The 15,226-nt window shown below is 39.9% G+C and overlaps 1 protein-coding gene across 1 annotated transcript in view; it reads left to right on the forward strand.

Moving 5' to 3' along the window:
* Positions 1-15,226, forward strand: part of LOC126258560 (presenilin homolog) — a 129,410-nt gene that overhangs the window by 33,117 nt on the left and 81,067 nt on the right. The window contains exon 5 of the mRNA XM_049955651.1: positions 11,726-11,946. Coding sequence (XP_049811608.1) covers positions 11,726-11,946 — 221 coding nt within the window. The remainder of the gene's footprint in view (positions 1-11,725; positions 11,947-15,226) is intronic.

Raw genomic sequence — 15,226 nt, forward strand, 5'->3', positions numbered from 1 at the left:
TTATGCACAGAAAACTTGTCGAAATGTTGTGATAATGTGACACCACACTCAGCTGATAATTTGAGATTATTTCTTCAGTGAAATTCACTGAGAAAGATTATATTTCCATTTAATATTTGTTACTGATAAGTTGGCGTCATCATGCTCAGTAAGTGCAACCTTGGAATAACTGAGATCAGCCTTTCCAAGTAACTCCAGTCATGTCCATATGAGGTGCTATCCAAAATTTTTGGGATTGGTGCTGCCATCTGTTGAAAACCTTACCTTTGGACTAATGGTCACCATCACCCACTAAGTAGTTCCCATCTACACATACACACTGGTCCCAGCACTTCTGCCACTGGTCAAACATTTTCTGGAAGTCCTGTTCTTCCGCCAGTGATGCTTCTTGAATCCTCTCTAGTGTGTCGAACTGATGGCCTTTCAACCTGAGTGTCAGTTTTGGGAATAGCGCAAAGTCACAAGGTGCCAGATCTGGCGAGTATGGTGGGTGGGCTACAACCGCCATGTTGTTTTTTTCCAAAAAGATCCTGGTGAGCAAGGATGTGCAACAGGGCACATTGTTATGATGCAGCAGCCTTGATGCCAAAGTTCGGGCCGTCGTCACCACACGTATTCATCGAGCCATCGCAAAACATCACAGTAGTATGCGGAATTCACTGTTTGGTTGGCTGGGACGAATTCTTTATGCACAGGTTTCTTGGTATCAAAGAAAACAACAATCATGCCCTTCACTTTGCTCTTCACCTGTCTTGCTTTTTTGGGTCATGGAGAGCCCAGGCTCTTCCACTCAAACACACACGTACGGCTCATTCCCTGTCCCCCAAACACTTGTTGAATCATTGCAAGGGTCTCCGTAGCACTTTTCCCGAGATCCGCACAGAATTTGATACACATGCGCTGTTCTGTTGGCCGATCCATCGTAAAATCGCCACACACTAAACACAGAGTATTGCGGAAATCACTGTGGATACGCAACACATCCTCCCAGCTGAATGCCACTCTGCACACTGACTCATCGGATATGCAGCTCTCGCCACCTAGCGGTGCAAAGATCTACTACTTCTACTTTCCAGATGGCAGCACCAGTCCCAAAAATTTTGGATTCCACCTCTTATATACTTCACTAAACCAAACGACGTAATGTCCATCATAAAATTTTTAGACTGAAAATAACCTACACTTATGCAGAAAATAAAAATTTCCATATAAGTGTTTCTCTAGTTCACCAATTTTAAGTTGTTTATATAATCTGTAATTTATCACTGGAACATTTATAGGCATCCCATTGTCATTAAAGAGTGGAAAACTCATATGCAGCTCAGAAACTACAAGAGGCACATGCATAAAATATGAGGCTCTGCAGATGGAAACAGTTAACAGTGTTAATTTCATTATATTGTGACTTGATGATAAATTCAGTTGAGGCAAGCATACCACAAAACTGTTAAAATCACTAAACAAATCTTTATGTGCAATTTGAATGTTGTGAGGCATGAGTGATAAAAGATAATAAATCTGACCTCCTTCAGTTTCTCTCATTTCGTAATATCCTATAGTGTAATAGTTTGGGGTGAGTAACATGTTAAGTCAGGCTAATTTTTAGGAGTCCAGAGTGGTGTAATATGAATTAGTGTGCTATGGACTTGTGTTGATTCCTGTTCAGGGAACTGTTTTAAACTACTACCACTCCTTATAAGGGAAGTACTCCAACTCAGATGGCTAAAACTGAATAAAAATTATTTTAAAATACAAAAAGTCTGTTCTACCGCTCATTAAGGTCATTCATCCGTAAAACTTCACATTTCTGTACAATCAATGTTTGACGGTTAACAAATAAGACTACAGAAGGGCAAATAGCTCAAGACACAGTACCGTGTTACAAGCAGTTATGACCAGCAGTTTCACAAGATTCTTAATTCCTGACATTGGCAGTTGTGTGAGCCACAGCAGCGTATATTATTTATTATAAATTTCGATGGTCTTGATCGCAGTATAATGTAATATCAACTAGATGCTAACTGGTTTCAGTTGATAAACAACCATCCTCTGATCATGCTCACACAGTCATTGGTAGCCATATACAGTTTTAATTAGAAAAGTATGATGATCACTGACAAGTACATGCAATGATTAGTCTCCTACTTGTTTCATATGATAACAGTAATTCTCTGACGTGCCTTGGGATACTGGCAAGTGCTGTGGCTGTCCACTGCGTACATTGTAGTGCCTACTGCATCGACATCCCACTTCACGTCCAACCAACTTGGGATACCTGTATCACAGAGCATATATTCACCAGGAAAACCTAAGTCATCTGTGTTGTCAACACAAATATTTACCGGTGGCCGCAACACAACACAGCTCCCGGTCTCCACCAAAGGCTACCACTGCCGGCCGCGGTGGCCTTGCGGTTCTAGGCGCTCAGTCCGGAACCGCGCGACTGCTACGGTCGCAGGTTCAAATCCTGCCTCGGGCATGGATGTGTGTGATGTCCTTAGGTTAGTTAGGTTTAAGTAGGTCTAAGTTCTAGGGGACTGATGACCACAGATGTTAAGTCCCAAAGTGCTCAGAGCCATTTGAATCATTTTGAAAGGCTACCACTACCTGTTCGCAGAGCCTGCAGAACAGCTTCACCAGAAGTCGCAGCTAGCCCAGGAACTACTTTGATATGCCAAGCACATGATTGTAAATAGTTCCGGCAGATACATCTGCCAAATGCGCTTTATAGGGCGGCACACTGCCGGCAAAGGGCAGTTTGATGCACCGCTTGGAAGTATATAGAGCTGCCACGCTGGCAGCCATGGCCAGATGTCTGTTTTAGCTTGCCAATCTCTTCCAGATGGATTTGGTATAGTCGACGAACATCTTGACATTGTAGAACTGTTTTATTGTGATCTCTCCCCATGAAGAGTCAGGTCTTTTCTATTATTATTGATATTTCATATTTGTGACGACCCGCAGTTGGGATCGAGTCTATTGTTATTTTGGAGATTGCATTACTGTTTCGTTTTGGTGAGTCCAATAAACTGTTTTTGGACTTGGGTTTTCCGCATTTCTGTTCTGCTAGCGCAGATATTTCAGCAAGTTGCACTTGTTAGTAATGATGCTGTGGTGGTTAATACTGTATATAGTTGCCAGTTACAGTGTAAGCATGATCCGAGGATGGCTCCTAATCAAGCAAAACCGGTTATGGTCTAGTTGATATTATATTGTATTGTGATTGAAGCCATTAAAACCTACAGCAGATTCACAAGAGTCATAAATGATGTTTTATTTGGCAAAAACCTAACCATTTGCTGGTGACAGTATATGTTGTTACGTAGCACTACCATATTTGCAGGTGATATTTCCCAAAATAGAAGTTTCGTTACTCATGTATGTTCCCTTATTTGTCAACAGAGTGTAAAAGTGGAGTTTGAGTGAAATGATTTAAACACAGTGGAGTGGAGTAGTTCGTGGCAAAGATCTGAATAATGTGATTGCTGTGACTTTTGGTGTTGGACTACTTCAATGGGAATATACCCGAAATGATGTAGCATGTCCACGTGTTGCCCTTTTTAAGTATACATTCTGTTCAGTTCTGCTGTTTGCCAAATAATACCTCATTTATGACTTCAACATTTTGAACATGGCTGCACTTCAGCTGTGGTTAGAGATCAGTAAATGAATCCAAAGCAGCCAACCAGTTGAGTTGGCGCACAGCTCATAATATGGCTTGACATTTTATTTGATTGGTTTTATTTCTAGATTTTTAACTATTCTTACTTGACAAGCCCTGATTATAGGGGCCAGCATATTTAATAATTTATATAATGATGTGTGCCGACAGCATATTTTCATTGGACAAATGTCAGAGTGCTTCATTATTTAGTGTTTTTCCAATGTGAAATTTTTGTTACATGTATTTCTCAAGAAGTTAGTTTTACATCTTTTGAAACCATGGTCAGGTTGAATAAAATCACCTTTTGTTGCAACTGGTTGGCTGCTTTGGATTCAGTTAACTCATTTATAACTGTTCTGAATCTGCTCTACCACTCATCAAGGTCATTTATCTGTAACATTGAATTTGTGTACAGCTGTTAATGAATGTAAATACAACAGAAGCACAAGCCCCTGAGGAAACAATACTGTGTAACACACAATTATGAGTAGCAGATTCATAAGTCATAAATGAATCCAAAGCAACCAACCAGCTGAAACTAAACATGGTTTTGTTCAGCTCTTGTCCATGGTTCCAACAAATGTAAACCCATTGTTTCCCCAAATACATGTAATTAAATTTTCACATTGGAAAAACACTAAATAATGAAAGTATATGATGACAGAAGAAAAACATTCTAGTGACATGGGTCCATAAATGATATCTTCTGTGAGATAATCGCAAATCTGTGGTTACAAGCCATCACTGACTTCAGTGTGAAATATTGTCCTAGTTTATAAAAGTGTAATTGAAATATAACCTTTTCGATTAGCTCCCCATCTAATTGAGCTCAAATTTTGCTTATGGTTGAGGAATGCCATATGTGCGTAATGGGCCACCAGCTCATTTTCCTACTAATGTAAAACATCTTACGTGCCAATAAAATCTGAGATAAGTAGATCGAATACTGCTTATACCTTGGATTTTGAGATCGCCTGACCTCAGTCCTATGGATTTTTGTGTCTAGGGTTGTGTCAGAAGTGAAATTTACTGCACTCCCACTGATACAGTAGAAGGACTGCAATAGCGAATCTTATCAAGATTGACGAGATGATCTGCTGGTGGTTGAAAGAATTTGTAACTCACTGCAGAAATGGGTGCAGTATTGCATTTAAAAGCCATCTCAACATGTGGAACACCTTTAACAGGTTTTGAGATTGAAGTAAATTTTAAGATGCTAAATTACTATTGTATTTATTGTAAATTATAGATTGCAGCAATCAGTTGTCCTTTTTAAATTTTATTATGCAGATCTAAATTTCGGCTAGAAGCTAGCCATTCTCAATGCTAAGAATACAAGAAGTGCATAGTCAGATAATGTCATAAAAAGTTACAAGTAATGGCTTAACACGTATGGTTTGTATATTACATACCACTATTATTTTCACTCAAACCATTTAAGTCCCTGGTGATCGGGCTTCACCCACAGTTCATTGAATACTACTGTTTGCGGAAGGCAGGCTGTATGGATAACATATCTGTTGGTTACTTGGCGCCTTCTACATGAACTACATATATAAAATTAAAGGTAAGTAAACCACTTCAAATTTACATGAGAATTACATAAAATGAAACATAAGTAAAATTCTTTACATTGTAGTCCGACTTATTTCACAGTTGCCGGCAAGTAATAAAATTTCCATGTTCACTCCTTGTGAGTCTGTTATTATTATTAAAACATCTAAATTATGTCAGATGGGTGAAACTTTTTAAATTTTTTAAAAAAATTATGATACAAGAAGTGACGTGCTGTATACACCTATTAGTTGATATGGCTTAAATATTTTTATCTTTATATTATATCTCCCTTTATTAAAACATAATAAGTATATTGTTCATCAAATTTACTAAATAGTTCATAGATGGCGCCAAATGTCAGTCAGATGCATGGGTGGTGCAGTTTGGCTATTCTGCTATAGATATAGAGGGTACCAACCTCATTATCCCTTAAAACCGATTTTCCTTGTAAACGCAGAACAACCAATATACTGAATTGCTGTTAATAATACTGTATATGCATCTGAGCTAACATATCATGGAAGGAGTTCTGTTGGTTCAGAATTATAATCATCGTAACAACCTGATCAATAATCAGGTTGCTGTCGGTATTTTTGTCATGGCAGAAGATGTCGAGCTCTTGTAGGAGGTCAAGGAACCTGCCCTTCTCACACTTATGGAGTGACCTCACATTGGATGTCGAAGTCAGCACCGTATGTTTTGTTGTAAGTAAATGTGCAGCCATACTTGATTTCTCCATGTTATCTTTTCTTCACAATGCGACGTGTTCCTCAAACCTGATTTCCAGCCTCCTTCCTGTTTGGCCAATGTAACAGGCCCTACAGTCTGGGCAATCAATTTTATAAACTCCAGATGCATGAAATATCTTTTTTATGTCTACAGAGTGTTGCCAAATACATCCTAAGTAATTTTTAGTACCAAAAGACACTATCATATTGTACTTTCTAAGGATAGTTGCAATCCTAGTGCTCATTTTTCCGTGGTAAGGTAAGCTGACAAACTTAGTATGTTCTTTAGAAGCCGTATTATTATTGTAAAGCATTATCCTATTTTTGTATTTATTAGCTATGTTATTATATGTAGTATCTACAAAGTCACATGGATAGTTATTTACTTTTGCAATTTGCCTTATTGTTGCCATTTCCTCATCATGTTCGTCTTTTGACTGCGGAATTTTAAACAACCGATTGACAGCAAAATTGAAAAATACCTTTTTTTTCTGAGACTGAAATAAATAAATCTGTTACTTTTCTAGATCTATCAACTCGAAATGAAAATGGCTGGCACACATCTGGTATATTTCGTAAAGAGACTTGTACCAGTGGCATTGTGGATTTTGCTTCAGACCACCCAGTTCAACATAAAAAGGTGTATGCCCAATCCAGTTCCATTTTATTTCTTTGATTTGTATATTGATTGGTTGCTGATTTGTCTCCCTCCAAAGATCTTCGTTTGTCATTATATCTGGCCATCTCACATTTAAAATACGCCGGACACAGCAGTTGATAAAAACTTGGAGATGGTTTTGTATGTGGTTATTCACCTTCCAAGTTTCGCAACCATACAACAGAACAGCCTTCACATTGCTATTGAAAAGCAAAAGTTTGGTCTTCTTTGAGATGTGCCTACTTCTCCAGACAGGGTACAGTAGTACAAATGCACCATTTGCTTTGCGAATGCAACTACGGACGTCCTGCTCAGCGCCTCCTGTAGTCGTGACTCTACTTCTGAGATAGAGGAAAGATTGGACCTGTTCTACGTCCTCTCCATTAATGGCCAGCCTATTTGTGATGGTCGAATTTATCCGCATTTTCTTTGGTGTTGCGAACATTTATATCTTGAGGCCTACAACTTCTACCTCTCTCTGTAGCCTGGCCAGTTTCTCTTCAATGTCTCGATATCGTTGTGCCATTAAACAAATGTCGTATGCGAAATCTAGATCTTCGAGCCTATCCTGCATCCCCCATTGTACACCTCTCTTCTGTCCCCCCATCACTCTCTTCATCACATGGTCCAACACCAAAAGAATTAGTGTTGGCAAAAGAATACACCCTTGTCGCCCAAATTAACTTAGAAAGACTCTGTTAGTTCTCCATTATGTAGTACTTGGCATTCATAGTCTTCATACATTTCCTTTATTATGATGATGATGATGATGATGATGATGATCTTTGTTGGAATGCCATATTGGTATCCCATGACTCTTCGATTGACTTTTCAAAGTCAATGAAGGTAAGGTAGAGGGTGTGATGCCACTCCGCACTTTGTTCCAGAATAATTCTGAGAGTATTGATAAGGTCCACACAGCTTCGACGTTTTCTAAAACCCGCCTGTTCTCTCCTCAGTTGTGCTTCCACAGAATCCTTAATGCGATTTAAAATGATTCTTATTCGCTACTGACAATAGGGTAATGCCCTGCCAGTTGTTGCAGTTAGTAACATCTCCTTTTTTGGGTATTTTCACGATAATACCTTGTTTCCAATCTGTTGGCAGTTTCTCTTCTCTCCATATCCCCTCTAAGAGGGTGTACAATAACTCGACAGTGGTGTCCAAGTCTGTCTGCAGCATCTCAGATGTTATATTACCTGGTCCTGGTGCCTTCCCATTCTTGATCTGCTTCAGTGCTATCCGAATTTCTGCTTTTGTCAGTGCATTTACACCAATGCTGGGATGAGGATCATTGTATTCTGTTTGTTCTTGTTCTTCTGCCTCCCCAGTGAGGTCTCTATTTACAACTTCTTTAAAGTGTTCTTTCCACCTAAGTGATTGTTCTTCATGTGTAGTTAGTATCTCTCCTTTCTTTTTCCTTACTGGTCGGTTCCTCTGGAAGCTTTTCTTGGAGAGCAATTTAGTGATATCATATAGTTCTTTCATATCCCCCCTCCGTGCTGCCTGTTCTGCTCTATCAGCCTGTTCATCTATCCATCTTCTGTGGTCTCTTCTCACACTCCTTTTCACTTCCTTATCTGCTGCTCCATAATCACCTTGTGCCTGTGCTTTTTGTTGCCTGGTCCTGCTCTGATTTACTCTTCCCTTAGCCTTGTTTCTGTGTGTGATTTTCCTCCAGGTATGTCCGTACATCCAATCTCTCAACAGGCAAATTTTAAAGCCAAGTTGTCTCTCACTCACTTGCACAAAAGTATTCTTAACTTCTGTGTCCACATTTCCTCTATGTCCTTATCCTTAGCCATCTCCAGTTCCAGCACCTGGAATCTATTCCAGAGTTCTAGCTGGAACCCCTCAGCTATCTGTTGATCTTTCAGTTTACCTACATCAAATCTTCTATTCTTTGGCTTGAATTTCTTTCTGGAAGCCACAATCTTCATTCGGAAACAGGCAGTAATAAGAAGGTGGCCACTACTTTCGTCTGCTTCTCTTCTATTAGCACATCTTCCAGGCTCATCTTGAACTTCCTGGACACTGCGATGTGGTCAATTTGATTTTCTGTAATATGATCTGGTGATACCCATGTTATCTTATGACATCTCCAACGAGGAAAGAAGGTCCCTCCTATTACAAGGTCACGGCTTGCGCAGAAGTCACTAAATCTTTCCCCATTGTCATTCATTTCACCCAAGCCATGTACCCCCTTTATCTGTTCCAAACCTTCATTGTTATCTCCCACCTTCACATTTATGTCTCCCATAACAATGAGGATATCTTTTTTGCTCACTTTCCTTACAGTCTCTCGTAGCAGGTAATAGAACTCCTCCTTCTTCTCAGTCTCTGATGTCTCTGTGGAGGCATAACATTGGATAAGAGTCACGTTTCAGACCTTCATCTTAAATCTGGCATTCATGATCCTACTAGACACAGGTATCTATTCTAGAATTCTCTTCTCCAACTCTATCCCGCTCTTCCTCTTCCTCTTCACATCCTGAATATAAAAAGGTAATTCCATCTGATGTCTGCATTTCAACAAACTCTGGCCACCTCACTTCACTCAATCCCAGGATATCAAGCTTATAGTTATTCATTTCCCTTGTCACTTGTTTCAGCTTGCTATAAGAACATAGCTAATAAATACAAAAATAGGATGGCGCTTTACAATAAAAATACGGCTTCTAAAGAACATGCTAAGTTTGTCAGCATACCTTACTACTGAAAAATGAGCACTAGGATTGCAACTATCCTTAGAAAGTACAATATGATAGTGTCTTTTGGTACTAATAATAACTTGGGATGTATTTTGCAACACTCTGTAGATGTAAAAAAGATATTTCATGCTTCTGGAGTTTATAAAATTGATTGCCCAGATTGTAGGGCCTGTTACGTTGGCCAAGCAGGAAGGAGGCTGGAAATCAGGTTTGGGGAACATGTCGCATTGGGAAGAAAAGATACCATGGAGAAATTGGGTATGGCTGCACATTTACTTACAACAAAACATAAGGTGCTGACTTCGACATCCAATGTGAGGTCGCTCCATAAGTGCGAGAAGAGCAGTTTCCTTGACCTAGAAGAGCTCGACATCTTCTGCCATGACAAAAATACCGACAGCAACCTGATTAATGATCAGGTTGTTATGAAAAATGCACGATTCTGGGAATTATTCGAAGATTTGTTGCTGGGAAACAGTGTAGGGTTTGACCTAGGGTAAACAAGGTAACACCTGCCATCTTGCCAATATGTAGCAGTCATTTTCATAATACTGTACGAGTATGATGATGATAATTCTGAACCAACAGAACTTCTTCCATGATATGTTAGCTCAGATGCATATACAGTGTTATTAACAGCAAATTCAGTATATTGGTTATTTTGCATTTACAAGGAAAATTGGTTTTAAGGGATAATGAGGTTAGTACCCTCTATATCTATAGCGGAATGGCCAAATTGCACCAACCATGCATGTGACTGACATTTGACGCCATCTATGAACTATTTAGTAAATTTGATGAACAATATACTTATTATGTTTTAATAAAGGGAGATGTAATATAAAGATAAAAATATTTAAGCCATATCAACTAATAGGCATGTCTCTTCTTGTGTATTACAATTTTTTTAAAAAAAACCTTAAAAAGTTTTACCCATCTGACATAATTTAAATGTTTTAATAATAATAACAGACTCACAAGGAGTGAACGTGGAAATTTGATTACTTGCCGGCAACTATGAAATAAGTCAGACTACAATGTAAAGAATTTTACTTATGTTTCATTTTATGTAATTCTCATGTAAATTTGAAGTGGTTTACTTCCCTTGAATTTTATATACGTAGTTCATGTAGATGGTGCCATGTAACTAATGGATGTGTTCTCCATACAGCCTGCCTTCCACAAACAGTAGTATTCAATGAACTGTGGGTGAAGCCTGATCAACAGGGACTTAAATACTTCGAGTGAAAATAATAGTGGTATGTAACATACAAACCATATGCGTTAAGCCATTTCTTGTAACTTTTTATGACATCATCTGACTATGTACTTCTTGTATTCTTAGCACTGAGAATGGCTAGCTTCTAGCCGAAATCTAGATCTGCTTAATAAAATTTAAAAAGGACAACTGATTGCTGCAATCTACAATTTACAAGTTAATATAACAGTCGCTGAGTGCAACTGCTTTCCAAATGGATGGTAACCTGATGACCGTATTTCTTGTTGACCATGGGCTTCGGGTGAAATTTGAGATATCTTAGTTGGCTTCTATATCCAGAAACATGCATTTCATATTTATTTTACTAAGTAGGCAACATTTCACGGTGAAATCAGTTGTGGCTCGTAACCAAACATTAGCAACTATCTTGCAGACAGCTCATAAGCAGACCCATATTTACTGGAACATTTTTGTCTGTTATACTTTCACCTGTATCAGTTTTTGCTATTATGATACACCCTGTTAATCTCTTTCAGAGATAAATACTAGGAGAAAGAATAATCTATATAAAGGCTTAAAAATCACTTTATTTTGAAAAAGCATTTGTTATTCAGGAATATGCATTTTCAGTAACTTGCTGGTAACTGTAAAATTTTTAGCTACTAATGAAGTAAAAATTATGTAGAACATAAACATTTTCTTAGTTTCCATCTCGTCCTACTTCATTAATGAATTTCTTAGCAGAGCCAGTTTACTTATATACTGTCAATATAAGTTGTGTTCTGCGTAATATAATAAGATAAGTATTGTTTCAATTTGTAAATCAGAACATTTTTTGCCATGACCTTCAGGACCATTTCACTTAGGATCATTGGAATAAATAGCATATTGGTTATTTTTTTGGGTGTGCGTGTTTTTGTTTTTGTTTAGTTTCAAATCCTTGAGGATCTCATTACCATGGGCCTGCAAAATGAGCAGTGTATCTAATCTTATCGAAACTAATGAAAGACAGCCTCTTTAAATGTACTATAAACTCATTGTCATGTTGAAAACTCCAATGAAAAAATGAATATTTGGTAGGCTTTCAGCTACCTTTTTTCTGTATTTTTCATGAACTATATGAGTAACATTATTTTAAAGTTTTGTTTGTATGCTTGGGTTTTTGATTAGTATTAAATATGATTTCAGGGAAGTTCTTAGAGCTTTCAATGTGCCAATGGATTACATTACTCTTGTTTTCCTTATGTGGAACTTTGGTGTTGTTGGGATGATATGCATCCACTGGCGAGGTCCTCTGCGTCTTCAGCAAGCATATCTCATATTTGTTGCTGCTCTTATGGCACTGGTGTTCATCAAATACCTACCGGAATGGACAACTTGGGTTGTATTGGCAGTAATTTCAATCTGGGGTAGGTACAGACTTCATATAATTCTTAGCGTTTCTTACTTATATTTTCATAGCATTGTAAGTATTTACACCTACATCTACAACTGTGAGGTGCATGGCAGAGGGTACACCCCACTGTACCATTTATTAGGGTTTCTTCCTGTTCCATTCAGATATGGAGTGCAGTAAGAATGATTGAATGTCTCTGTGCGGGCAGTAATTAGTGTGATCTTATTGTCACAATCCCTATGTGAGCGATACAGAGGATATTGTAGTACATTCCTAGAGTCATCATTTAAAGATGGTTTTTGAAAGTCTGCTAGTAGACTTTCTCGGGATAGTTTACATCTATCTTCAAGAGTCTGCCAGTTCAGTTCCTTCAGTATCTCTGTGACACTCTCCCATGAATTAAACAAACCTTCCATTTATACTGTCCTCCTCTGTATATGTTCAATATCTCCCATTAATCATATCTGGTATGGGTCCCACACACTTGAGCAATATTCTAGAACCAGTCACTCAAGTGATTTTTAAGCAATCTCCTTTGTAGATTGATTGCACATCTTTAGTATTCTACCAATAAACTGATGTCTACCACCTGCTTTATCAATGACTGGACATAAGTGGTCATTCCATTTCTTATGGCAACAGCAGAAACTTCGGTTGTAAGATGTTTTATTGAAAAAAATTAAAAATAACCTTGTTTCAAGCATACAAGGACATTTTCAAGTGATACCTGCTACACCATTCTCCCAGTCAAACATATACTTGATATCAGCTGAAAAAAGCTTTATACACTCCTGGAAATGGAAAAAAGAACACATTGACACCGGTGTGTCAGACCCACCATACTTGCTCCGGACACTGCGAGAGGGCTGTACAAGCAATGATCACACGCACGGCACAGCGGACACACCAGGAACCGCGGTGTTGGCCGTCGAATGGCGCTAGCTCCGCAGCATTTGTGCACCGCCGCCGTCAGTGTCAGCCAGTTTGCCGTGGCATATGGAGCTCCATCGCAGTCTTTAACACTGGTAGCATGCCGCGACAGCGTGGACGTGAACCGTATGTGCAGTTGACGGACTTTGAGCGAGGGCGTATAGTGGGCATGCGGGAGGCCGGGTGGACGTACCGCCGAATTGCTCAACACGTGGGGCGTGAGGTCTCCACAGTACATCGATGTTGTCGCCAGTGGTCGGTGGAAGGTGCACGTGCCCGTCGACCTGGGACCAGACCGCAGCGACGCACAGATGCACGCCAAGACCGTAGGATCCTACGCAGTGCCGTAGGGGACCGCACCGCCACTTCCCAGCAAATTAGGGACACTGTTGCTCCTGGGGTATCGGCGAGGACCATTCGCAACCGTCTCCATGAAGCTGGGCTACGGTCCCGCACACCGTTAGGCCGTCTTCCGCTCACGCCCCAACATCGTGCAGCCCACCTCCAGTGGTGTCGCGACAGGCGTGAATGGAGGGACGAATGGAGACGTGTCGTCTTCAGCGATGAGAGTCGCTTCTGCCTTGGTGCCAATGATGGTCGTATGCGTGTTTGGCGCCATGCAGGTGAGCGCCACAATCAGGACTGCATACGACCGAGGCACACAGGGCCAACACCCGGCATCATGGTGTGGGGAGCGATCTCCTACACTGGCCGTACACCACTGGTGATCGTCGAGGGGACACTGAATAGTGCACGGTACATCCAAACCGTCATCGAACCCATCGTTCTACCATTCCTAGACCGGCAAGGGAACTTGCTGTTCCAACAGGACAATGCACGTCCGCATGTATCCCATGCCACCCAACGTGCTCTAGAAGGTGTAAGTCAACTACCCTGGCCAGCAAGATCTCCGGATCTGTCCCCCATTGAGCATGTTTGGGACTGGATGAAGCGTCGTCTCATGCGGTCTGCACGTCCAGCACAAACGCTGGTCCAACTGAGGTGCCAGGTGGAAATGGCATGGCAAGCCGTTCCACAGGACTACATCCAGCATCTCTACGATCGTCTCCATGGGAGAATAGCAGCCTGCATTGCTGCGAAAGGTGGATATACACTGTACTAGTGCCGACATTGTGCATGCTCTGTTGCCTGTGTCTATGTGCCTGTGGTTCTGTCAGTGTGATCATGTGATGTATCTGACCCCAGGAATGTGTCAATAAAGTTTCCCCTTCCTGGGACAATGAATTCACGGTGTTCTTATTTCAATTTCCAGGAGTGTACAAGACCAAAGATAGTTAACCTTTAGTGATTAAGAATAAGGTTAGTTTACCACAAATTGTCTATATTTGTATCGACAGTTGCGAATAATACTTTTATCATATTTTTCTATTTATTTGTTAAATTACTCTCATATTTTGGTTAAAGTCATCACATAAGATCCAAACTTAGTTCAGTGTCGGTCACTTATGAAACAAATATCAAAGTGGAACATTCATAATTATCTGCCCATCTCTTTCTCCTTATATATGAATTGTGAAATGTTTCTAATAACATTGGAGAGTTTAAACTTGTAACTGTAACTACCCATGAACAAGAATAACACTCTCAGGAGCTACTAGTTGGATCAGTGAATCAGTGAAAAGATAATATCTGAAGAAAGCCTAGTGCTGTATAAGAGATCTGTTCAAAGACTTCCAGAACTTTGTCTACAGAATTTTTTTGTGCTTATGTTTTACTCATTGTGCATGCTCTCCTTCAAAATACTCTCCTCCACAATTGATGCACTGCCCCCAACACCATCTCCACTTCCGGAAGCAGTCTTGGTATGCCTCTTATTGGATCATGCGAAGCGCTGTCTGCGAATTTTCTTTTACTTGGCTATTGTTGCAAATCTTTGCCCTTTCCACAGGATTTTAATCTTTCAGTAATGCATGAGGCACACAGTGATTTTGTTTCTTGATCAGTACTAACACACCAACAGGGATGAATGTGCTGGTGCATTATTGTGGTGCAACAGGCATGAATTGTCTCACCACATTTCAGGCTGTTCCCTTCTCATATTTTCTTGTAGGCATCGCAACATCCCCCAATAGTACCATCAATTAACAGTTTATCCAGTGGCATGATGGACTAATCCTTCAGAGTCAAAGAAAACTATCATCATGGCTTTGACATTTGACTTGACTTGACGAGATTTTTTTATCTCGGAGAACCTTTCTCAACCCTTTGTGAAGATTGAACCTTGGTCTCAACATCATAACCATAGACCCACGTCTCATCACCAGTTATGATTCTCTTAAGGAACATCTCATTCTCATGTGTACTATCCAAAAGTTCTTCACAGGCTGCAAGGTGAAGGACTT

Source organism: Schistocerca nitens, chromosome 1 (genome assembly GCF_023898315.1).
Source record: "Schistocerca nitens isolate TAMUIC-IGC-003100 chromosome 1, iqSchNite1.1, whole genome shotgun sequence".
Lineage (NCBI taxonomy): Eukaryota > Metazoa > Arthropoda > Insecta > Orthoptera > Acrididae > Schistocerca > Schistocerca nitens.